Here is a 26,878-nt window from a genome sequence, read left to right as displayed (position 1 = left end):
TTTTAAAAAAATAAAACAGCGAAGTGCTTGTGTTTGAGGAAAGAACTGCCCAAAGGATTTAAAATAAAAATCATAGGGAACCAAGTTATTGCCACTGAACTAGAACTCAAATCTCACCACTGAAAGCAGGGGGTTCAAGTCATTCAATGAGCATATGATGACTGGGAAAGAGTGAGGATTCTCCTACTTTTCTTCTTTCCAATTCCAACAGGCTCCGACTGTGAAGCCTTCCAACTGGCTAGGAGTCCCATACGAACTCTTCTGGGTCGTAACAGCCCTGCTTCCCTACTTTCGTGGATCTACAGCAAAAAGGGCACTTCCTCCAATCCTTAATTTCTGTTCTCTCTTGTCTCCTTTTCTCATGACAGAAGCAAACTCCTAGGAAAATTGGAGCATAGGAAGATGTCCTATAATGAATCAAACCATTGATACGTCCAGTAGTTGGCCTCAGAGTGAAAAACAGACTGTTCCTCTTATATTTGCAAGGAGGTTATGCGTGTGCAACATTAGAGAAAGACTACCTGCAGGAATGGACAACTAAAAAATGGGTTAAAATCGAGCAAAACAGGGAGCTTAAAAGATCTAAAAGTGTGAACTCTGCATGGTCCCCTGGCTGTTTTTTTTTTAACAAGAAAGAAAAGAGGTAATTTGATTTCAATAAGATCAGAAACTTTGGGTTTGACATATAAATACAATATGGCTATTAGGGCTTTCTCCTCTCCAAACAGATAAGTTAGACTGATCCATATTTGATTCAAACTAGCATATGGAACAAAAAAATAAATTGGACATCCCTAATGTATTATTAATACCCATCAATAATGGCCGACTTGGATTCAGGGCTTCTAAAATGATGCACCGCACACACTGATACTCAATCTTAGTGACATTCCCCCCCCCCCCCAAGTGGAAAAAAACACTGCAACAGACCCTGTCTGAGCATCTAGGAAGAAATCATACAAGAGGAGAAGCCAGCATTTGTGCCTACAAGATTTTCCCCTGACTTTCCCTTCTCCTTTTACACTAAATCTGCTTCCAATTAGCCCCCTGTGCTTAAGAACAGCTAGGCCTAAAACCGATCCTCTAAACCTCTCATCATTGCTAAACCACATTCTTGTGCTTCTTACCGGTACAATCTCCTCATCCTTTCCCATACTTTTGAGGCAACCACATTATATTACAAAGAAGCAGAATCTCTTATTTCAGCATGAGAACCCTCCCTTCCTCCCCCCTCAATGTGTGGTCCTGCCCGCTCCTGAGGATTGAGCAGGATCAAGCACTGCTTATGATGGGAAATGCCACCTTTGTGTTTACAGTTGGCAACGCACCCACTCCAATAACTCAAGCATATGAAATGAGTTACAAGTAATAGCTGTTAGTGCTACTGCTAAAACCTCACCGATTTGATCTCCAGCCACTTGAAAGATGACATCACGAGAGTGCAAGATTCTGGGTTGTGTATTTAATTCACCATGAGAAATCAGCTCACTGTGCTGCCCTAAAAGTCTTCAAACATACATTTCTGCCCTGCATAGTGCAGCACTTTGCCCAGTCCTGGCCTACTCTTAGTCATTTTTGAGCCACTGAGGACATATACCCTTTAGAAGTCAGGCTACATTTTCAATGGCTGTTGCTCACATTTTCCAATTCCTTGTTAGTAAAACTAAAAGGGAAGTTCCTGGGGATTTAAACCAGCTTTCCAGGGTGCTCGGTATCTTGCAGTTGTGGACCTGAACAATTTGGTGCTGTGTTGCTCTTTCCCCCTCAATCAGAAGCAGAAGACCAAGAATTTCCATACCAAGTCTGACACAACTGTGCCCTGCTTCAAACTGAACTCCTGCTCATTGCAAAGATGTTTGACTTTCCACATTGCATGGCAGAGCCGAGACCCAAAGTAAGCAGGATAAATCCTGTAAAGACTCTTTTATCTATTTGCAAATCCTTCCCACAATATTCAGATAGCACTAGTTGCTTGGTATGCCGCTGTGTAAATTTTACCTAGGAAAGGTGAAGGTCTCAACCTAGGACAGCTATCCTTGAAGCTTGTCAAAATTTCACCTCAGTGCCCTGAAGTAGGCCACATATGAATTGCATATGAATCAGCCACAGACCACAAGTCCAGCTTTTAATTTGATCAAACACAGTGAAAGAGTACCAGGCTTCATGTGCTTTAGTGTAAATATTTGTTCTTTCTACCTCTGGGCATTTGGGACGCGGGTGGCGCTGTGGTTTAAACCACTGTGCCGCTTGGGCTTGCTGATCAAAAGGTCGGCAGTTTGAATCCCTGCGATGGGGTGAGCTCCCATTGTTCGGTCCCAGCTCCTGCCAACCTAGCAGTTCAAAAGCACTCAGTGCAAGTAGATAAATACGTACCACTCTGGCGGGAAGGTAAACGGCATTTCCGTGCACTGCTCTGGTTTCGCCAGAAGCGGCTTATTCATGCTGGTCTCATGACCTGGAAAAACTGTCTGCGGACAAACGCCGGCTCCCTCGGCCTGTAAAGCGAGATGAGCACCGAAACCCCAGAGTTGTTCACAACTGGACTTAATTGTCAGGGGTCCCTTTACCCTTTACCTTACCTCTGGGCATATCAGGGGCACAGTTTAACATTCCAGCAAGAGCAAGGCAGAATCTACTTCAGATTATTTTTTATCACGAAGGTCTGCCAATTTGTTTCTCTCTCTTGACCAAAACAGATGTAGCTTTAAAGTAGCTGTGGAGGATTCAGATTTTAATCAGAACAGCAACAATGGGTGGATGGGTGTTTAATTAACCCTATCACATCCCAGCTACTATTTATCCTACAGGAGCAAAATCTATGGAGGAAGCAGGTAATCTACGGTATCTGTATTCCACCCCGTCCCCCAAGTAAGGCTCATATCAGCTGAGGAGGGGGGAGGGATTTAGATTACAAAAATGGCACAGACAGAAAGTGCTATACAACTCCCCCCTCAGACCTGCTGCTCTGACCAAAAGTCTGCCCCTCACAACAACTGAGTAAAAGTTGTTTTTAAAAAAACAAAAAAGTCAAAAGATCTCGTCACATATCTCCAAAGGTTGTCTTGATTCTCTCTCTGCTTTTTCCTTTGTCTTAGGGCCAAAGTATATGAGAAGTTATACAATGCCTTTAGCCCTGGGGTATATGATTTCCCCCTCCCACAATAAGCAGACATCATGGGAGGGGGGGAAGGTTAAAGTCCCCCAGGGCCACAGTCCTCATCTGGCCTAGGGAAGGGCAGAGCAGGAAGATCAGGGCTAAACGCCGTTTACCTTCCCGCCGGAGTGGTACCTATTTATCTACTTGCACTTTGATGTGCTTTCGAACTGCTAGGTGGGCAGGAGCTGGGACCGAACAATGGGAGCTCACCCCGTCGCAGGGATTTCAACTGCCAACTTTCTGATGAGCAAGCCCTAGGCTCAGTTGTTTAGACCACAGTGCCACCCGCGTCCCTAATGACATAGTATACCTTTTATTTATTTCACTTTTTATTTTTGTTTTATGTTTGTTCGGTTAAACTGTTCTTTAAAAAAGACTTAACAAAATGGGCAGGCCAGCCCTGGGTTTAGCAAGAGCAGCAAGAATAAGGTAACTTATATTTGGCTGAGCCATCTTCTGATACGGCATTTGTAATAGGCTGATCCAGGATTCATTGCAAATTTAGATTCCAATGTTAACAGTTTATTTAAGGAAATGTGACCAATGAAAGGATAAGGAAGCAAAAAGCTTGCTTACCGGTTGAGTCTGCTGCAGATGCCCTGCCACTGGTCAGGTCTTCAGTGTTTATGGAGTGCAGGTCAGTATAGGAAGGTGTGAAACTGGGGCTGCTGGTGTTCTCAGAAGTAGTTGTCCAACTGTTGTCTGACGTGAGAGGCCTTCTCTCAGAAGATCCCGAAGAGGGACACGTCCAGCAGAATGTTTTTGGAGAGAAGCCTTTAAAAAAGAAAGAAATTTGTGGAACTAGGCAGCATAAAAAGGGTTCTGTAAAGGTGAATCATGACAAAAGAGGGAATTGGATGGTGCAGAACATCTTATGTCAAGTTTCCCTCAAGCGAGGAAATGCTGCCTGAGTATTCTGCAGGGTAGTTGGCTATCAATGCTCCTCATTTGCTACAAGCATTCTAATATAAAACCAAAACACTTGCTACCATGTTGTAGACTGGGGAATGCTGTGTATGTCTGTCTATGCATTTTGTGCTTCGAAAAAAGATTTCTGCAACCTCTGTTAATGTCAGAGCGTAAATGTCAAAGTCCAAGATCTTGTACTGTTTACTGTGTTGCAAGACTGTTTAGCAGTAGCTGCTTGGAGACAAGTTCTGAAAGGGGAAAGAGATAATAGCTTTTAATATTTATAGATGGGCCCGGGATCAAGTAAATTCAATGGTTCTGAGGCTCTGATTGGTTGGAGGCTCTAGCCAATGAAGAATGGGCAGTTTGCCTGTCAGTCAGGAACGATAGTTGATGAGGAAGGTGTGAGGTGAAGAACAGAGAAAGCTGAGGCAAAAGTGGACAGCGAAATCCTGGATATTATGGTATATTTCCCCCCAGTGTGTTAACAATGCTTTGGTGGCTGTGAACAGAAGAAGGCAGTCGGTGGCTGAGTTAGGCTAATAGGCTGCACTGTTTTTTAAAACAGGGGAAATGTCCAAAAAGCCAGAAGTACAACCGGAGGAGCTTTGGGGTCAGAGGCAGATTGTACCCAGTAGTTAACCGGGTTGTGAGTGAATTTGGCTGGGGAGGAATGTCAGGGAAATTGGTCTGAGGTAAAAGCCTTTTAAAGTATTTTTTATTAAAGATTTTCTTGATTTACAAAGGTATGTGCAATGTCTCTCTCGTATTTTTTCCATGTAACGTTTTTACAAATCAGTTTCGTTTATTGAGACATTAGGAAGGAAAGAGGTGGGTGGGATGGGGAGATGGGTGGGGTGGGGTGACGATGTTTCTATTTTACTTAATATATGTAGGGTTTGGAGGCAGGTCTCAGCTACAGTATCTCTTGACTCCTTGGAAACCCTCATCAAGCACGTGTAGACCTCAGTGTATCAGCTTTTCCTTATGTACACAATTATCCCTTTGATAAACAAACAGTCTTAGTTAACAGTTACAGGTGGGTAGCCATGTTGGTCTGCCATAGTCGAAACAAAATAGAAAATTCTTTCCAGTAGCACCTTAGAGACCAACTCAGTTGGTCTCTAAGGTGCTACTGGAAAGAATTTTCTTCTTAGTTAACAGTTTGGTCCATCTCCAGTACTGGTGACAATCTCACATCTAATGCCAGGCTACCAGGAAGTTTTATGAGTGTTTTAAGGGAATTGGTGCCAGCAGAAAAGGGTCATATTGGAGAACTCTGTGGGCCAGATTCAACTAACCTGCTAGGCTAGCAGAAGTCCTGGAAGAGGACTTCTGCTAGTGTAACAGGGCTCTCCCCCCACCCTACGTTCCCCCAAAATCTGCTCTGGGGAGTTGAGAGAACCAGCAGATCAGTCTGTGGGGAGAAGATAGGAGAGAACGTTCCATCTGGCAAGCAAAAATATTTGCATTGACAGAATAGTAGTGCAGTGCTGAATTTCACCCTAAGTTACAGTGGCTGGTTCTATATAAGCAGTAAGGTAAAGGGACCCCTAACCATTAGGTCCAGTCGTGTCCGACTCTGGGGTTGCGGCGCTCATCTCGCTCTATAAGCCGAGGGAGCCGGTGTACAACTTCCAGGTCATGTGGCCAGCATGACAAAGCTGCTTCTGGCGAACCAGAGCAGCGCACGGAAACGCCGTTTACCTTCCCGCCGGAGTGGTACCTATTTATCTACTTGCACTTTGATGTGCTTTTGAACTGCTAGGTTGGCAGGAGCTGGGACCGAGCAACGGGAGCTCACCTTCTGATCAGCAAGCCCTAGGCTCTGTGGTTTAACCCACAGCGCCACCCGTGTCCCTATAAGCAGTGCAAATACCTAAATGTGTGTTTATAGAAAGCCGGAACTGAGGGAACCCTATACATGTGTATACAAAAACCTATGGAAACCACATACCTGCCTGCTCTGCAAAGAGACTATTAATACATGGGATGCGAGGAGAGCTGGGATCCTCATCTCCCCTCTTTATACACTATTTCAGAATGTCTGAACAGAGATATTTTTCCTTATAAGCCTCAAGTGCAAACAGCACCTATAATCTGAAATGTCCAAAATCACAGTTAGAAGAACGTACCTTCATAGTCTTTAGAAGCAAGCTCTACTCACACCATACATTTAAAGAACGATTATACCACTTTAATAGTCATGGAGAATCCTGGAAACTGTAGTTTGTCAAGGGTGCTAGGAATTATAGCTCTATGAGGTTAGCACCACGGTTCCCAGGATTCATTATTACTCTTAAAAGCAATGCTTTACATGTATGATGTGGATGAGATCTAGAACAGCTTGCTTGAGAATTCTCTCTCCAAATTTGTTCCAGTTATACTACATACACCCTCAATCTTCAGCTACCTGAGCTTATAGCGAACTTTTCCTCCAGCAGTGAAGATAGTACAATTTGTTCCAATTTTAGCATGCCATCAAGCTCTCATCATTTTCAGTTATTGCTTTCCTTCTTCCTCAGCTGTACGATTCTCTTACTCAAGACTTGCCAGTTTCAGAGCGGATAGCACAATCGGCATTATGTGAAGTTTGTTCTGTTGTGAAAATGCCTCCCCAAGAATGTGAGATAAAGCCCTAGTTACTTGAGCCACTTAGAATCAGACAAAGTCCTTGAGAGGAGTGTGATCCAGATGTCACAATAGGCCTTTTCTAGTTCTACTTTTCATACCTCGCTACATTCCAGGGCGCAGCTTTGCCCAGCAGTATATCTGATTGAACTGCGATGTCAATATAAGAGAGAATTGAAACAGAGCCAAGTTCCTTGCTGCACTGGTAGCATAAGCAATCAGGGTACCATATGGGTTGTATGACTGACATGGCTATTTCCCATGCCACTGGTGCCCCTTCCCAGGACTAGTGTCAAAATACATTTGCATATTTAAACATTTTTTGGAGGGGAAAAAAATTAAGTGTTATTTTTAAAATAACACTTTTAGCCAATTCTTTCAAAAAACAACAACAACAAAGCTTTAAAAATTCAACAATTAGCGTTTTAAAAAAGAATTAAAATCACAGAACACGGGTTCTTAAATAAAAATAATAGCACAGTGGTGGAGCACAAGCTTTCCCTGCAGAAGGCCCGTGGGTCAAAGCCTGACATTTCCATCTAAAAAAGAATCAGGTAGCAGGTGTTGTGAAATACTTCCTATTGTCTCAGACCTTGAAGAGCCACTGCCAGTCGGAGAAGACAATAGTAGGTTAGATGGACAAATAATCTGACTAAGTATATTTTCTGTGTTGCTAACACAGGAACACATATTTCCTGTGTTCTAAAATCAGCAATAAAAATCATCAGTATCATATCATCCCTTAAAAAAAAAATCTTTACCTGGTACTCTAAAGTTAGCAAAGTATGTACCAGTCACATAACTCCGGAGGAGCAAAATTTCACAACAAGGGCATCACTACTGAAAATGCACTTTCTCCAGTTGCCTATACAGTGGTGCCCCGCTAGACGAAAAACTCACTAGACGAACAGCATTCGTCTAGCAGAAGCTGCCCCGCAAGACGAAAAAGTCTATGGGGCAGCTTCGCAAGACGAAAAATTTTCGTCTTTTTTTTTTCATTTACCGGAACGCGGCTGTCATTGCTGCTTCACTAGACGAAAAAACCGCTAGACGAAAAAATTCGTAGAACGAATTATTTTCGTCTAGCGGGGCACCACTGTACTTCAACACAGTCTCTGAAACAGTATTAAAAGAGAAGGTAGGTTTATATGGAATAGCAAATACAGTGGACGCTCGGGTTGCGAACACGATCCATGTGGGAGGCACGTTCGCAACCCACAGGGTCTGAAACCCGCAGCACCGCTTCTGCGCATGCGTGGTTGTAATTCGCTGCTTCTGCGCATGCGCAAAGCGCGATTTAGTGTTTCTGCGCAAGCGCCGAAACCCAGAGGTAACCCATTCTGGTACTTCCGGATTCGGAGCGTTCGTATCCTGCAGCGAACGCAGCCCACAGCGAGCGCAACCCGAGGTATTTTAGGCACTCTGTGTGTGTTTGCGTATGTGATTCACTTGCGATGTTGACAATAAACAAGCCAAAATATCTGTGGAATACTTGGGGCGAGGCCTAGGAGATGGCTTCTTAACTATCTTAGCAAGGGACTAACTACCCTGCAGGACAAATCCATAAGAGGTCTGGTATGTAGAAGCCTAGATAAAATATCACAGAAGCACCCAAACTGTGTCAGGTTGGGTATTATTCTTGAGGTCAATGATCTAAGCACACATAAACTGCTTCAATACAGCCTGTTGCTACTCCATCACAGGATCATTCCAGCTCGGTGCTATTCACAAGAAGTGGCTCCCAAGGGTTTCAGACAAGAGCCCCTCTCAGCCATACCTGAAAATGCCAGGGACTGAACCTGAAATCATTTGCAAGCATTACTGTAATAGACTTCAGTATAGTGTGACATTCCAACCTGTATGTGCATTCTCTGGTGAAGTGCTAGGCCAGGGTGCATCTTCAAACTGGACCCACGTGCTGAATGATGAAGACAGATCAGGCTTTGGAGACGGGTGGTTTTCAAGCAAGCATACGGACACAGAGTCTGCAGCAGTTTTGTCCATTCCATCTCCCAGCTCAGCATGTGCAAGTGTCTGAAATTCTCCATCCAGGTTTTGGAAGCCTTCAGAAGAAGTATCAGAGGAGGACAGAAACCTTTCAAGAGGTTCTCCAGTTTGGCCTGCAAGAAGAATCACAATATAATGTAGAAGTAACAAGTAATTTTTAAAGCATCCTTTTTCATCATTTGTAAATGCTCAATGTGTATAGGGCAATGTTACAGCTTTATGCTTCTGAGTGTAACTACCTGTTATAAGAAACATGGCAGCCCATGTTGAGTCATTCTCCTTTCCACCATTAAAGAGACTTTGTAATGCATAGTACATGTTATACCGTGTTCCAGTGTCATTATACTGAGCAAGGATCCATCCCTGCCTGAAACGATGTGAAGGTGGGGTGGGCAAACACACAGCTTAAATGCAGTTTCCACTACTCATTCTGGGGCTGGTTGGTCTTGGGAGTGACTAGACAAGCAATATCTGGAGGGCTGCAGATTCCTCATCCCTGAACTAGATGTTACAGAGGAGGAGAAGCTCAGCACAGGGCTGCTTCCCTTCCCCAGGACAAGTTTCTTATAACACATTGAAGTGGTATATAAAAACTGAACGTAGCTATCCACATGTAATCAAATCCTTTAGCTACTTTTATCTAGCCTGTCTTTCCAAGGAGCTTAGGGTGACCCCATTTTAACTCCATAACTACGCTTTAAGGTATGATAGGCTGATAGAGTGTTTGACTCAAGTTCTCCCTGTGAGTTGAAGAAGGAATTCAACCTAGTTCTGAGTCCGAAACACTCTATCACAGAGTTGGGAGACCTGTGCCCTTCCAGATGTTGCTGGACTACAGCTCCCATCATCCTTGACTATCAGCCAAACTGGCTGGAGCTGATGGGAGCTGGAGTCCAGCAACTTCTATAGGACCACATGCTCTTAATCTATGCTCTATCCATTACTTCACACTGGATTTGCACTATACAGACTCACGCTAGTAAACGTCACTACTACTGAAGCAGGGCTGGCCTGCCCATGGGGTGGACTGAAGCTGCTACCTTGGGTGGCAGAATCCCATTGGGGGGGTGCTCTTGCTGGTGGGACTGCGCAGTGGTGGCTTCCACCCAGATCTTGCAAAATCTCATGGAACTCTGGCAAGATCTCGCAGAGCTTTTGTGATCTCTCACAATATCTCACCGGAAGCTGCTGCAAGACCCCAGTAAGTGAGGCTTTGGTGGGGTGGTGGAACAGCTTCCCGTTTTACCTCAGGCAGTGAAATGGGACGGTCCACCCCTGAGCACAAGCACAAGCAATTCCCATTCATGCAAGGAGCTTCTCCATTTTAGTAGGCCTGTGTGCGACATGCAACTGGGAAAACACAAAACCCAGTGGGAAGAAGACCCATCAGTTTGTGTCTATCCTGAATGAATGGAGAAGAGGCTGCACTTGTAAAAAGAAAAAAAAAACTGCTTGTGTTTAAGTACAACCCACAGAGGGCTTTGGATTGGAGTAAAAGAGTTGCCTTGTTTCCTTTGACTAACTTATTTATATCAAGATACAGCGACAGCCTGTTTCATCAGAGGGAAGGAATTTGCCTACCCTGGGAGGCAGCCGGTAGCAGCAGTCCATCGTTGAAGGAGACCCACTCTGACTGCTGGGAAGCAATGATGTTGGCTAGTGATGTCATGCTCGCTGCAAGTCGCTACTCATCTTCACATCACCGGCAGACAGTAGACAGCAGACATCCCACTTTGTTGCAAAGTTGTCATTTTTAAAAAATTCGTTTCATTTCTGACACAGCAGCTGTCAGGAGGGGGAAAAAGATTAGAAATCCACAATTTGATTGTACAAGGGTATAAATGGCTACTAGTAAAGATTACCTCCAATGTCTCTGAATACCATTTGCTGTGGAAAACATACAGGAAAGTGCTACCGAACAACAGCAGGAGAGCGCAAATTTCAGGCTTGTGAGCTCCTGACAGATGGGTAGAAGGGGTAGGATTTGGGAGTTGGGTAGGTTCTCAGCTTTCATTTTTTAAAAAGGAAGCAGACATTTCTGAGGGAGAGGGAAGGATATTGGGGTATGCTTGCTTAAGCACTTTTCTATTATTTCATTCACTCCCTGAGTCTGCAGCCTTTGGAGAATAAAACACAACTGGCTGGTTTGGGCATGTTTTATTCCAAAGTAACTCCCTTGAAATAAAGACATTATGTGAATATTATTGGAGATTCAGTAACTTCTTGTGAAATTCCTAGAGATGTTTTGGCTGGGCAGGGATAAAGACCAACTATTACTAGTCTTGCTTCAAATGGCAAAATGGATTGGGCTGGTCCTGTGCTATTCTGAAGGAGGTCTACTGCTGCTTGCATATGGAATTGGTGTAAGTGTAAGTGTAAATCAGGCAACCTATTTTTTCTGGAATTGGGACTTTGGCTCTTTTGACCAGGTAACATTTAAACTGAAGGAGATTAAGGCTACTAAATAAATTCAAAAGCTTTCCCAAATATAGTGTTTTTGGGGCTGCAACTCCCATCAGTCCTGATCACTGGCTATGCTGCCTGAGGATGATGGGAGTTGGAGTCTATAGCATCTGGAGGGCACCAAGCTGGGGAATATTGCCCTAGACTAAAGAGATTTAAGTGGAGATTAAAATAGTTGGATTATACCACAATCTTTTCTCTCTATTTGCTCCGGGTATCAACGTGTTCAAAAGGGAATGTTTACCTCTATTTATTTTGCTGAAGTTGAGAGTTTCCACTTGGAAAAATCTAGATCTTGAAATTCCAGTTCCAATAACTACATGGACTTCAATAAAGCTGGTCTTCAAAGAAGACCCTTATGGACCAACAAATCATCTTCAAGTACCATCATGATCTTATGGCAAGCACACAATACCAAATATGGGATCTAGGTTTCTTGCTACAAGAGCAATCCCAGCTCCTTCTTAACAACCTTCATAACCAGATTCCAATACAAAATGCATGTTTTTTCTAGCAAAAGTTAAGCAGGACGTCCCCTTTGTAACTAGAGGTTTCCACTGATAAACTGAATTTGAAACCACAGCCCTGTTTGTGTATGCTGCCCAGCTATCCAGTGTTAAAGAGTTTAAAAGTGTCGAGTAGAAAGAACCGGTAGAGTTTTGCAAAACCAACTAGCAAATGGGGTCAGCATTAAACCAATGAATTGCTGTATGTTCCTTGGAGAGGTAGGTAATTGTTCTCTGAACTACATAAAATAAATACCATACAGCAGTATCACTTCTTAAAATAATCTGGCAACTAACAAGTCACAGGGAAAGGGGCACTGTTAGGTTTCCTAGGGAACCCAAGCCCCATTTTTCAGGGGGCCCAGAACTCCTGCCCCCTACTTTTAATAATTCTATTTCTACCAAGAACTTTTTTTGTGTGTGTATTCAATGCTTTAAGGCAGTGTAACGTTATGATGGGGAAAGAGAGTTAAGAGTGATTTACTGAAAACTTCACAACTGCGAAGAAAACTTGCCAGCTTGTTTCCCTGCCAGGGACAAGGAAGCTGGATAAGGATGGATAATGTGGGATGGGAGGAGGTGGACTCTAGCCAGGTGGACTTAATTTGAGTCAAGAGTTAATCAGAGCTCAGATCCAGAAGCCGTTTTTGATGCCATGGCTCACACTTGCTGTTTAAACAAGCGGGCTAGTTACAGAAAACTCTTTTCAAGACATTTAAGGTCACAGGCAGTATGTGTTCTTTTTGGGTTTGCCCCTGAGAGAGGGAGGGATAGACTGACCTCAATATTTTGCTGTTTTTCCCACCTGACCAACTGAACTGTTCTTTTGGCTTGCTGAAACATCTGTTATGTGAGTAATTTTTCAACAGAGCATTGCTCTCTCCCAAAGCAGCCTAGCTGAGAAAGTCCTGAACAAAATCTGAAGAGAGCAATACGTGAACAGGCAAAAGGCTTTATCAGGAGTTTCACATGCTCAGGGAGCTGAGGAGAATGCTTTCTTTTCTTTCATTGTCTAAGGAAAAACCTCTGAAAGGAGAGAGGATGAAGCAGGCCCATCGCAGAGGTAGAATTGTTTCTTCTCACCGTGGCAGTATTTACCTGTCATCAATCCCTTTCCACTTCCATAAAAAAACACACGCCAAACATATCCCCTCCCACAACCAAATGAAAATTCATCAAGACTGAGAGTTTAAACATGGAAAACAAAACTCTACAGTTAGGCAGGTTGGTCTTTTAATGGCTGAATTCTGACAGTATTCCTCCTTGCTTTTGGGCTGAAGTGAGCAACAGGTGTGACTGAGTGCCACTATTCATCTTCATGTTAGGCCATGCCTGAAAGAAGGGTTGGGTATTTCATCTGCAAAATGAAAACAGCTCTTTGTGCCCAAAATAGTCTTAATGGAGGAGTATCCAACCACAGAAGCGACTCATAATATATGAGCAAGACCCTAATGACCCTATGAGTCACTGAACGCCCATACAGTAGCTCTGAGGGTTGGATGGCAGAGTCCCAGCACAGAACAGGGGCATAACTTTTCCTCTTTTTGCAAACCCTGGGATCTAACCCGAGAGACTAGCAGGCAAGGCCTGCTAATCAAGGCCAGTGTCAAAAGTCAGCATGGTTCGTGCATCCTGCTGATAGCCCACATGCCAGCAGGAGAGGGCTTTTGTACAAGGGGTGTCCTAAACATTCACTTCTTCACAGACAGACCCAAGTCATTTAGGTGCCCAAGGCAGACAGTTCAAATTGTGCTCTCTCCCACAATTTGAACTGTGGGACTTTGCTGAGACTTTGACAGCTCCTCTTGTCGTCAGGCAGCTGTCAAAGTCCCAGCAACTCAGTAAGGCCAACCACTGATACTTACCCTGGGTTTGGAAGCTGCCATTTATTTTCCCGATATGCTGCACAGTGATGCTACATCAGGGGCATTGTGGGAAATTAGAAGTGCTCTTGCCCCTGCCCCCAAGGGGCCAGTACTTGTGGGCTCTTTGCCCCCTCAAACCCGGAGCTGTCTCTGCCCTCAATAGTGGTAAAAGTAATATTATTTTACCACTCTGGAGTAATCATTTGTTGGAGGCCCTGCATGCAGCAAATTTTAGATAAACTGCAAGGTCAGCAGGCTGTCAATTCAGTTTATCGCCATTTCACATGTGCTTGAGATTTCGTTCATCGAGTGATGCGCATTTTCAGATTCTTAGTTAAATTGCCCCTTCATTTCAACTCCGAAGAGTAATAGGAACAGGGGCAAACAAAGGCGTCGTGACACCCGGGGAGGGGCGTCGCCACATAGGGCGCATGTGCGGCGTTGCTACATACGACGCATGTGGCGTACGTAGCAACGGCGTACATGTGCTGTACATAGCGGTTTGCCGCCGGTGCCGGGATCCTCTGCTCGCGGCTCCTCCACATGCGGTTGCGGTGGTGCGATGGCTGCTTGTGCCGTCGCGAGCCCCCGCAGGGTACCTTCTTGTCACCCCCCCCCCCCCAAGACATGGCTCCCTTTCCTGGAAAAAGGGATTTGGCCACAGCCATCATGCTCTACAGCAGTGTTTTTCAACCTTTTTTGGGCAAAGGCACACTTGTTTCATGAAAAAAATCACGAGGCACACCACCATTAGAAAATGTTAAAAAAATTAACTCTGTGCCTATATTAACTATATATAAAGTAATTTTCCCACGGCACACCAGGCAACATCTCGCGGCACACTAGTGTGCCACGGAACAGTGGTTGAAAAACACTGCTCTACAGAACTGGAAAAGTACAACAAATGGTCCACAATATCGTTGCCAAACTCTTGATCTCTGCTTTCTATTTTGTTGTTTCTTCAGCTTGTAGACTGCCATGTGTACAGCAATATAGAAAGGAGGTATACAAATTAAAAGTGAAATGAAAAAGGTCTGCGCCTGGGCGATCAGTGTGTAATTTCACCCTATTTGGTCTTGCTCATTTCTGGGATGCTAAAGGTGCTACTACAAATGGCTTGGGACTGTGCATGCCCATATCTGAAATGCTGCACTGTCCTGAAGTTTGGTGCGTGTGCATGAAAAACATGAGTACCTGCGGGTGTGATGACCCTGTCAGCATATGCCTTTTGGCATCTGGTGCCTCTTTGAAGAGCAGGAAGCTGAAACAATCTTTTTTGGCCACAAAAGCTTGTGCCACCCTATATTTACAGGTCTTCAAGGTGCTATAAGAGTCTCAGCTGTTTCCATTGCATTTAGTTGACCATCAATATAAAGTGACGAGTTACAGCACTAACTGATATGGATCTGCTGAGAATTCAACCCCACTGTGTTTAGAATTATGGCTCTGTTGAGATTTAACCAGGTACTGTAGCACAATAAGAATCAAAACATATTACTTCACAGCAAGCAGTGTTCTTCTGTGAAAAAGCCCCATTAGAGACGTGGCAGGAAACTATTGGTTTGACCATTAAAAAGAAAATCCAGTTATGGAAATAATCAGCTTGAAACATTACTTACTGAGCCTCGGTGTTTTAACATTGATGCTGTATTACAGCACATCTTCCCATTACATAATGGCACTGAAAATTAAAAGATGGTTTTTGTAGCAAATGCACAGCTGGTTCGTCAAAGCTCAAATAGGGTTACTGCTGTATGGCATATATCAACGGCATGGAGAGGATTGTATAAACCTTGCTTGTTAAAATGCTCTAAACCAGCCTTCCCAAACCTGCAGATATCTTTGGACTAAAACTCCCATTATCCCTGGCCAGGGCTGATGGAGGGCAACAAACTGAGGGTGGCTACTCTAAACCAAGGGCCAGATCAGACAGGGTCAGGGCACATGGTGGAATACAGGAATAGGCCACTCTATCACATGAAATAAGAACTGAGATATATTCCTATTTCCCTTACACACTTGGCAGATCCAACTCTGCTTTGGGAAAAACTGTGTTCTCTTTCCTGCTGCCGAGCTGCCCTGCTCAGCAAGATAACACACTGGACTGTGATATTCCTCATTCCTGAAGATCATTAGAAGGCTTGAAGCAATACTTCATCAATACTACCCCCCATCACAGGTCACACAGTATTTTTCTCCTGTTGTTGCAAGAGCAGCAACACCACTCCCTGCAAGATCCCCTGAAGGCTTTTTAGTAGTGAGCAGAAATGCTGGCCTATATATCCATGAAAACCAGGGCTTTCTTTCAGCCAGAACTTGCCGGAACTCAATTCCGTCATCTCTCAGGTGGGTGCCATTACTGTTCTAAGAAAACAAGGGAGGTGTTCATGGCACCTCTTTTTCTAGAAAAATAGCACTGACAAAATCTCTAGATTTTATACATTTATAGATCCATGGGTGGAAGTAAATTAAGACTGTGGGAAGCCATTGTGGATGGAAGCTTCACTCCCATTGAAAAATGGCTGCTAACCTACTGCTAAGATGGTCGTCCTGGGGCCTGTTGAGATGGACTGGTGAGAGGTCCTTGTCAGCTTCTGGGGCCCCTGGCCACTGCCCAACCTGACCAGTCACTGGCACTTGGTCTAATACCGCAACACCCAGTGCTACACAGTGATATTTCCAGATGATGAAGTCAGATACTGACATACATTCCTGCACTGGTGTTATTAATTTGCAACAATTAGTAAGCCTGGAGGGATAATGGACATGATGGATTAAAAATGCCTAGAAAATGGTAGATGTGGTTATTCTAGAGACATAACCTTCCCCACTAATGGTCGGTTTCAGTCTCGCTCTCCCTGCCCTTCCCTGGCAGTGCTTGTGGGCATTTTCTTATTTCATTTACAACTCATGCAAAATTACTTTCTTCACACTAGGACTGAGCAGAAAAGACTGCAAGCAGAAAAGTCAGCTCAAGTAGTAAACACGAAAAGAATGTGATTCTTTCCACATGGAACATTTTGACAAAGCAAATGGAAGGAAGCCTCTATAAATTTTGCGGTTATAAAATATGTATGTGCAAAACTGCATTTCACAAAGTCTTCTGCAGCCAGGGAGAAAACCTCACCTGTGGCAGGTGGGAGGGAGCCTTTGTACTAGACAGTCTGTCAAGGAGGGGGAAAAACTAGTTCACTGTTACATAACCAATTCATTTCTCACATTCCTTGATCTAAAATTCTCTCTTTGCTGGGTAAAAATGGGGAACAACAACATAAATATATGCAGCAAGTCAAAGCTCTCAGGTGGCAACAGATGACCGCACCTACTCTTAGAATCACAGATTTGTAGAGTTGGAAGGGACTCCAAGGGTCATCTAGCTCAAATCTCTGCAATGCAGAATCTCAGCTAAAGCATCCATGACAGTTGGCTATCCAACCTCTGCTTAAAAACCTCCAAGGAAGGAGAGTCCACAACCTCCCAAGGGAGTCTGTTCCACTGTCAAACAGCTCATACTGTCAGAAAGTTCTTCCTGATGTTTTGTCAGTTTCTCCTTTATTGTAACTTGAATCCATTGGTTTGGGTCCTATCCTCCAGAGAGGGAGAAAACAAGCTTGCTCCATCTTTCATGTGACAGCCCTTTAAATATCTCCTCTCAGCCGCGTCTCCAGTCTAAGCATACCCAACTCCCTCAACCGTTCCTCACAAGGCTTGGTTTCCAGACCCTTGATCATCTTCGTTGCCCTCCTCTGCACACATTCCACCTTGTCAATATCCTTCTTAAATTGTGGCACCCAGAACTGGACACAGTGTTCCAGATGACCAAAGCAGAATATAATGGTACTATGACTTCCTTTGATCTGGACACAAATCTTCTGTTGATGCAGTCTAGAATAGCATTAGCTTTTTGTGCTGATGCATCACACTGTTGACTCATGTTAAGCTTGAGGGTCCACTAAGACCCCTAGAACCTTTTCACATGTACTACTGGCAATCCAGGTGTCTCACCTTATATTTGTGTATCTGGATCTTCCTGCCTAAGTGCAGAACCTTTGTCCCTATTGAAATTCATTTTGTTAGTTTGGGCCCAGTTCTCCAATCTGTTAAGGTCATCTTGAATCCCAATTCTGTCTTCTGTGGCATTAGCTACCCCTTCCAGTTTGGTGTCATCTGCAAATCTGATTAGCACCCCCTCAATTCATTCATCCAAGTCATTTGTAACATTGAACCACAACAGGTCGAGAAAAAAACGCTGCAACACCCCATTTGTCAGGTTTTTGGTTGTTGTTTTTTTGGCACTCTTGGTGTGTGGTATAACATCCCTACTCAATCATTGACAAGATGGTTTAAATCCCCAAGCTGTTCCAGTAGGATGAAGGGCTGAATTTCTGAAAGTGACACAATATTGCTATTTTGAGGGCTTTCAAAAGGTTAATCTCTTTGCAACTACTACATTGACGAAAGATATATACGAATCTTGCACAACTGAAGGTGATGCGCTTACAGAACGAACCCAAGTCCCCACATGTATCCTTCAAAGTACTTTTTTGTGGTCAAGGGATCCTTTTTGAAAGTGATTTTTTAAAGTTTACACATGTGCAAAGAAAGCAACTATTGGTCCAAGAATGATGCCATCTGGGGTGGGTAGGGGAATGTTGTGTGGAGAGTCTTTGTGAGATGTTTTGTCTAGCAATAACAGAGAGTAAGCCCAGCCTGCTCCCTTTTGGTGGAAAAGTGGGCAGCTGTGAGAGGGCTGGTGAAGACAGCTAAGAGGCAGGGCTGTGAAGTTGTTTTCCTTCCGTTGAGAATGCTAAGGTGATGCCTCCTGAAGAGCAGCCTTCTCCTACCCTACTGAAAACATTGTTGCCTGAAGAGCTGCTCTCCTGTGTGAACTGCAGACCCTGACTGAAGGAGCTGTCAGCATTTTGGAGAAGACCCCTCTTTCCTGCACTTCCCTAAAACCGCCATTGCCGGGGATAGATGGCCGACTAATATTCAGAGATTAACAAGACTGACATATGATGCAAGCAAGATATGCAATAATTTTATTTTCCTTATTTAACCAGACACCAGACCCGTTACAAAGATGTCTCCAAACATGACATGAAGGCTGGTAACATCATCCCCGCCATACGGGATTCCCTGCCTGGAGGCAATCATGTCATATAGCAATGACCAGATGAGGAATGACTGCTGGGAGGAGCACAGAGAGAATTCTGCACAACCAGACAGCTGCAACAAAACATGACTCTTCCACATCAGTCTCTGAAGCCACAGAAGGCCCTGTAACCTTCCAACAGGTTGACTTCACCCACATTGGGCACTCCTCCATTGTCTCCTGAGACAGATGGATGCCAACCTGTTATTTTCAACTTGGGGCGAATTCCAGAAGGGGAGTGGACATTCCAACTTTGCATGGGCAGGTCCTGAAGAACTAGAGAGATGCATTTCCCCCTTATGTCTCAGTTTGGGGGAATGTCTAGGAGTCTTGAGCTACCATCAGTAGGACCTGGGCTTGCTCAAAATTATTTGCTGCTTCAGGCAAAGGATGACACGGTGCCACTCGCCCTTCAACCCCAACTTCACACATAGAAGCTGACCTGACAGGCAGTTGAATCTTATTTCAACACCAGTAATGAGGTAATATCCTTCCCTAGACCAGAGGGCAGCAAGGCATGCACAGCTTACTCCTACCAACATCTTGCCATGACTCCTGCCTTACCTGCCAAAACAATAGGGCCAGGTCCAATTACAGAACCTCCAGACTTGATGGCAGTGCTTGTATTGTTTATTTTTAATTCATTTCAGCCACTGGGGGGGCAATAATTAGCTGAAAATCAGGATAAAAATATAATAAACTAACTAACTAACTAACTAACTAACTAACTGATGGCTACATGGAGGCTCCATGTTGAAAAAACATGGAGCTGAATACCAGTTGTTCAAAGGCTCTGGTAGAGGCGGCTGTTGCCTTCCAGCTCTGATTGTGGGCTTCCCAGAGACATCTGGCTGGCCCTTGTGGATCATCAAGACCCAAAGTTACTGCAGAGGAGCTTTGAGTGACTGGATTCTGGACTTTTTGTCTGGCCCAGGATGGCTCTTTTTACATTCCTACATTTAAAGCATGGCCTTGAACCAATGTTTGCTCCCAGATAGAGGCTTAATACTGAGCTATCACAAGTGCTGTCAAGGTTGTGCTTTGGGGCAGAAGTCCAAGGCCTTACTCGGAAGAATGAGCAAGAGGGGCCCCAATGTTTTTCAGGGCTGGCTTACCACATTTTGAAGTGAAGTACTGTATTCAAATCTAGTGTAAATGCACCATCATCTAAAGAACACCCCTGTCCCAGGACTATTAAGTTCATAGTCTAAGGCTCCATCTGCACTGTAAATGAAAGCAGCACCATACAGACATGGCTTCTACCAAAGAATCATGGGAACTGTAATTTATTCAGGGTGAAGAGAGCCATTAGGAGACCCCCCCCCCTATTCTTCTCACAGCAGGGGTTTGAGCGTTCCTCTCTCAGAAAGCCACTTATCTGTTACTTTTTCCATACCAGGCTTTCATTCATCTTTGGAAAGTGATGAATGCACCTGTTTAATTTAGTTCAGAAGTTAATGTGAGAAATGCTATTCATATTACTGTGAGAACTTTCTAGCCACTGGCCCTTGCAAGACATTCTGGTACCAGAGATGGAAAATCCACACAGCACCCCACTTTCCCACTGACATGAGGCTCACAGCCCCCTGGAAGTTCTCTTGGACAAAACTTATGAACAAGACGTGTACAAAAGACTGATGGCCTATCGATGGATTGTGCTCCAAAGATAAGATCTGCCTGTTTTTCTTAATGGCTCCTCAACTTCAATCCAGACAACAACAGTTTTACCACACACACACACACACACACACCAAGGCAATTTCTTGCATTATATAACTGCCTTTTCCTTTTCCCTAAACTCCAGGAACACCACCTAAAAATTCTGGTATGTGAAAGGATGGAAGTCAATAATGGATGCATTGAGAAGAGAAGGGGAGGAACTCCCAACACATTATCGACTTGCATTTTTCTGAAGCCTTGCGGGTGCTAATGTCTGGGAAGATAATGCATTCCGGAAAGAGACATGAGACACTAAAGGGTTGCTAGGACCAACGAGAGAAATAACCGCTTTCCCTTTAAGCAGGTGCTCGAACAGATTCGAGTACAGACTAAAGAGAGAGGAGAGTGCTTGAAAGGGGTACCATCAACCGGGAGCAACAGAGAGCGCAGCTAAAGTGGGAACATTTGGGTGAGGGGACGGGGGGGGGGAAGATCACCCCTCCAAAAGCACCCGATCTCCAGACTGAGAACCGTCCCCTAGGAGAGTTTAAAAGCAACAGACAAACAAACAAACAAACAAACCCAACCGCGTCCGTGTGTCACAGGCTACATAATACAAAGAGCGATTCCCACCGCCGGTCGTGGGCGATCACGGATCTCCCTGGCTACCAGGTCTTTCCCGGTGCCGTTTTCTAGCAAATCATTTACCAAAAAAGGGGAGGGGGTAAAAAAAACACCAAGCGTAAAAAACACCGTCTATAAACTCAGTGTCCCTTTCTTCACCTCCACCGCGCCCTACCCGGCGGCGAGCCCGGCGTTCGCCGAGCTACTTTCGAGGCAGAAGGACTGCAACGTCTTCTTTGTTTAGCTGGGAGGGATTTCCACGCTCCGCCAACAGCCAAGCGTGGTGCTCTCCAGTCCCCGCCAGGCACCCGGTGCAGTTTCGCAGGCTGAAAGTGCTCCGCGAAGCCCAGGCGAAACCCGGGGGGTAGATCTGGACTCAGCGATGCGCACATGTTCCCACGGCGGAGCGAGGCTGCGATCACGACAGCAATATTTGCGGCCGGGGGCCGAGACAGTCGCTGCCTACTTGGCCTTACCCTGCCCTCCACCTGCCTCGTTTGGTTTGCAGGAGATAGAGCAAGGGATACAAACGTGGTGTGCAGCAAGAGATCGGGTTACCTTGGAAGCGCCACGCAGTCTCCTTCTCTCTCCCTCCAGCAAAAGGGTGTGTGTGTTGAAAGGGAGAAAGGCTGTGGTGGGGAGATGGGGAAAATTTAAATCCCGGCAGGAAAGTTCAGCGGCGGCAGACGATCCAAGCGCAGGAAGCCAAGCTCTGCCATCCCCTCTTGCAGCGAGTGGGCTACACTCCTGGCTCTCTCCTCCCTTCCCTTCGAGGGAAGGAACCCGCGCAGGGGAGAGCCTCCATTGGGCAGGATCCGAAGCCGGGGAGAGCGAAAGAGGATCGGGATTGGCTGGCGGGGAAGGAGGGTGTGGCCAGGCCGTCCCAGGGTGTTTCCTCGCTCTCTCCTGCTCTCTCGACCCCCCAGTGCAGCCTCGGAGATGTCGAAGGCTTGACCGTCAGTTTTCATTTTCATTTAAGCCTTTAACTGCAAAATGCAAAACAACCGCGCGCAATCCTCCACCGGCGTCGTCATCGGTGGTATATTATAAATGCACATAACGTTTTACAGAGTGACATAAAAAACCAATGAGATTAGAAATGGAGATATGTGTTCCGAAGATGTTATTATTAAATAGAACGAAATAATAAGAAATCTTCGTTAGATGCCCCACCACATGCTGGAGGTGTCACACCGAAGCACACCAGCCAAGCAAATCAATTTCCCTCTGCCACAAAAACAGCTAACAGCAAACAGCGCTGTACAAGTAAACCAGCCAGCAGAACTGAAGACCATATTAAAAGCCCGTTTTCACCCTCCCAGAACAATTTTTTAAACGAAGTTTGGTGCGACAGATTCAAGGGATGAGAGTGTTTCGCTTCAGGCAAGCATCTTTACAGCTAAGATGTTTTAATGCTAGCTTTGTTTTAATGCGACTGACCCTGTCCATGATTGATGCTGTATTCTAATTTCTGGAGGTTTTTCTGATACTTGTCGTTTTGTCAGTGGTAATCACCCTTTGAGAACAGTTGTTGAAAAGTGGGTTATAGGCTACTTTTTGTCAAATGAATAAATGGACAAAGAAGTGAAACTGATTATGATATAGCATGTACATGAAAGCTACATGAAAGCCAATTTCACACTGAAAACTTTTGTTTAGAACTGCAGTGACTTCCAAACGTCTGGATACAGGGGAAAACAAATGTTTGCACAATTTTCTGGCAACAACAGTGTTTCCTACAGTTATTTATTGTATTTCTTAATCTCCCTTCATCAGAAGGTCCCATGGCAGGTTACAGTATGTTGTTGTTGTTGTTGTTCAGTCGTTCAGTCGTGTCCGACTCTTCGTGACCCCATGGACCAGAGCACGCCAGGCACCCCTATCCTCCACTGCCTCCCGCAGTTTGGCCAAACTCATGCCAGTCGCTTCGAGAACACTGTCCAACCATCTCATCCTCTGTCGTCCCCTTCTCCTTGTGCCCTCCATCTTTCCCAACATCAGGGTCTTTTCCAGGCAGTCTTCCCTTCTCATGAGGTGGCCAAAGTACTGGAGCCTCAACTTCAGGATCTGTCCTTCCAGTGAGCACTCAGGGCTGATTTCTTTGAGAATGGATAGGTTTGATCTTCTTGCAGTTCATGGGACTCTCAAGAGTCTCCTCCAGCACCATAATTCAAAAGCATCAATTCTACGGCGATCAGCCTTCTTGATGGTCCAGCTCTCACTTCCGTACATTACTACTGGGAAAACCATAGCTTTAACTATACGGACCTTTGTCGGCAAGGTGATGTCTCTGCTTTTTAAGATGCTGTCTAGGTTTCTCATTGCTTTCCTCCCAAGAAGCAGGAGTCTTTTAATTTTGTGACTGCTGTCACCATCTGCAGTGATCATGGAGCCCAAGAAAGTAAAATCTCTCACTGCCTCCATTTCTTCCCCTTCTATTTGCCAGGAGGTGATGGGACCAGTGGCCATGATCTTAGTTTTTTTGATGTTGAGCTTCAGACCATATTTTGTGCTCTCCTCTTTCACCCTCATTAAAAGGTTCTTTAATTCCTCCTCACTTTCTGCCATCAAGGTTGTATCATCAGCATATCTGAGGTTGTTGATATTTCTTCCGGCAATCTTAATTCTGGCTTCAGATTCATCCAGTCCAGCCTTTCGCATGATGAATTCTGCATATAAGTTAAATAAGCAGGGAGACAATATACAGCTTTGTCATACTCCTTTCCCAATTTTGAACCAATCAGTTGTTCCATGTCCAGCTCTAACTGTAGCTTCTTGTCCCACGTAGAGATTTCTCAGGAGACAAATGAGGTGATCCGGCACTCCCATTTCTTTAAGAACTTGCCATAGTTTGCTGTGGTCAACACAGTCAAATGCTTTCGCGTAGTCAATGAAGCAGAAGTAGACAAAGACAACAGGTTACAGTATACACAACCCCAATTAAGATATTAAAACAACCCCACCCACAACCCCCATAATATACCGGTAAACAACCCCACCCACAACCCCCATAATATAATCCATACAGCATATTACAAGGAGGAGAGTATAAAAAAATATTCTTCAATTATCAGTGGCCTCTCTGCCCTTCCAGCACAAAGACAGTACAGCCCTACTAAGATCTAACAAGGCTGGTTTAAGTTGTGTTAAGAGTGCCACATACAGTACAATAAAGTGCTTTGGTGCATCTATAAAACATAGATGACAACACAAATACAAGGTGCCAGCTGCTGTATAAAGTGCTAACAACAACTCATAAAGTTCAGTATCAATACCATAATGGGGTAATGATGGCACCACACATTCATTTTCCTTCTTGTGTCGTTCCACACAGGAGAAGTGTCAAGTGTGAAATGGTTCACATACATTTTTTAAGCCACTTTCAGTTTCTATTTTAACTTAGAACAGCAAGATGTTAATTGGAGTTGTGTCACATGACAAAATACATTGGGGCAGACCTGGTATGACTATATAAACCCTCATTTAGCTATGCCAAAATAGGATTCGTTGAGAAATCATCTTCTGTGCAGTTGACCTTAGGGGTGGAAGGCAGTTGAAAACCAAGAAAAAAAATGTCCTGTACAATCCACAGCTCATCTTACAGTAAGAAGTTTGGAATCCAGTTACTGAAGACAAGGCTATAGTTTCAACTGTTTAGGTTGTCATGTGTGAGCAAGGATTTTGCCCCCACTCTATTAAACATTTAGTATTCCCCCCCTTTATTCCCTACTAACATGAGCTACTAACATGAGTTTGGCCAAACTGCGAGAGGCAGTGAAGGATAGGCGTGCCTGGCGTGCTCTGGTCCATGGGGTCACGAAGAGTCGGACACGACTGAACGACTGAACAACAACAACAACAACAATTCCCCCTTCATCAGAAATTATAGCTAGTAATCAATATTCCGCTTTGTATGCCAACCCACTTAATGCACACAGACTTACTGACTTTTCTTGGTCACTGCAAGATCCAGTATTCTCTACCATGCACAATATTATTTACTCAGAGACTATAATAATTCAACATTGCCTATGAGCTCAACCATTCAAGCACTTTCTTGCCCTTTAAAGCAGCATTCTAGGAGAAAATAGAATGATTTTTTATTTCTATTTCAGCAATGCCAACATCTTGTAAGATTCCCTTCTGTTCATTACAAGCAGCTGGTGTTGCTGTGAAAACGAAATACATTAATGTGAAAATGGGGGCAATTTATTCTCAGAATTTCCACCTCCTTCTTGTGCAACATTTTTTTAAAAATTACATGATACCCCACCCTACAGTAAGAGGTACACAGTAAATTGCATATTTTTATCCTCTGGCCACATATGATTACACAGTAGCCCATAAGATTAGGAAGTCTCCTGTTTTGCCAGGGGTAAAAGGTGTGGGACATGGGTGGCGCTCTGGTCTAAACCACTGAGCCTCTTGGGCTTGCTGATTGGAAGGTCGGCAGTTCAAATCCGCATGACGGAGTGAGCTCCCACTTTTCTGTCCCAGCTCCTGCCAACCTAGCAGTTTGAAAGCATACCAGCATGTGTAGATAAATAGGTACCGCTGCAGCAGGAAGGTAAACGGCATTTCTGTGCGCTCTGGTTTTCGTCATGGTGTTCTGTTGGACCAGAAGTGGTTTAGTCATGCTGGCCACATGACCTGGAAAAGCTGTCTGTGGACAAACACCGGCTCCCTCAGCCTGAAAAGCAGAGATGAGTTCTTTGGCTTCACCCAGGGCCTTTTGACAGCAGCATTCTCAAGCATTAAGAGGTGGCTCCACCTCCTTTGTTGGATCTAATAATTCTTCCTCTAACCTCCCACCAGAGGAAATCCTCAGGACTGGCTCCAGGAGTTCCTGTCCACTCCTCTAGGTCCTTGACCTGTGGCATGTCTGGTTCATTCTCTGAGGATTCCGTGTCTAGTGCTGGGTCATGGCTAAGCATAACACATACCATACACACTGGGCTACTTGCACTAGATGAGAGGGCAGGAGAAGATGACTTCATGCCTAGTGAGCTAGAAAGGTGCCGTTGCTCTGAGGAACAGCATGTTTTTGCATGTTTAACATTTCAGCAATTCAGATGGCAATTCACATCAAGTAGCAGAAGCTGTGGAAAACTGTATCTGCAAACCCTCCTGCTTCATTTAACCACAGCTCCCTGAGATTGGACAAAATGGGGGAAACTGTGGTTCGTTCAGTAGTTAAGAGGGAAGGTAGTAGGACTTCAGAACTATGGAGATTCTCCAAAGGCAGCCCTATGCACAATGCATTGTCATAGTCTAATGTGACTGCTATTACAACACAGATAACAGTGTCTAGGAGAGGCACAGTTGGTGCACCAGTCTGGGTCTGTGAAAGCCAATTCATGCCACATTGGCATAACTCTAGCACTACCTCAACCCAGGGCTGACCCAATGCATGTTGGCATGTACTCCCCCTGCCAGAGAAGACGGAGTGAGTGAAGATCTACATCAGGAACAAGGGTGGGAGGAGATCAGCAGTGAATCCTATTTGCCATGAGGCCACTATAGAGGGGCCAGATCTGGCCTCCAAGGAGTGCACCATAGCTGTTGCTGCTCCTATGGCAGCAGCAGCAGGTGATGCATTCTTGGAGGCCAGATGTGCTGTCCCAGTGGAACCCCTTGCCTGAGGCAGCTGCTACACCTTATGGGTGGGTCAGCGCTTCCCCATACCTAACTGTGAACCTGATCTTTTAGGACGAGTGTATCATCTACATTATGCTGGACACTATCTTCCAGATCAGCTGAAATCTTACCAGCAGTATCTCCATCTTTAGTTTATTGGCCTTCATCCAATAATTAAGCAACTTAAAACATTGCGTTTGCATATCCATTGCTTCACCTGAACCTGATGAAAATAATAAATAGAGCTGGGTTACAAAATGCGCTT

The 26,878-nt window shown here is 44.7% G+C and overlaps 1 protein-coding gene across 1 annotated transcript in view; it reads right to left on the bottom strand.

The window, feature by feature from the left end:
• The window catches only part of STON2 (stonin 2), a 50,244-nt gene extending 39,763 nt beyond the window's left edge, over positions 1-10,481 (bottom strand). Inside the window, exons 1-3 of the mRNA XM_033141714.1 lie at positions 10,286-10,481; positions 8,554-8,817; positions 3,734-3,931 (exon numbers count right to left, since the gene is read on the bottom strand). Coding sequence (XP_032997605.1) covers positions 3,734-3,931; positions 8,554-8,817; positions 10,286-10,373 — 550 coding nt within the window. The 5' untranslated portion in view covers positions 10,374-10,481. The remainder of the gene's footprint in view (positions 1-3,733; positions 3,932-8,553; positions 8,818-10,285) is intronic.
• Positions 10,482-26,878: the final 16,397 nt, after the last annotated feature.

The sequence above is a fragment of the Lacerta agilis genome, chromosome 1, assembly GCF_009819535.1.
Source record: "Lacerta agilis isolate rLacAgi1 chromosome 1, rLacAgi1.pri, whole genome shotgun sequence".
Lineage (NCBI taxonomy): Eukaryota > Metazoa > Chordata > Lepidosauria > Squamata > Lacertidae > Lacerta > Lacerta agilis.
The sequence above is the reverse complement of the archived record's forward strand: the minus strand, read 5'-3'. Positions and strand labels throughout refer to the sequence as shown.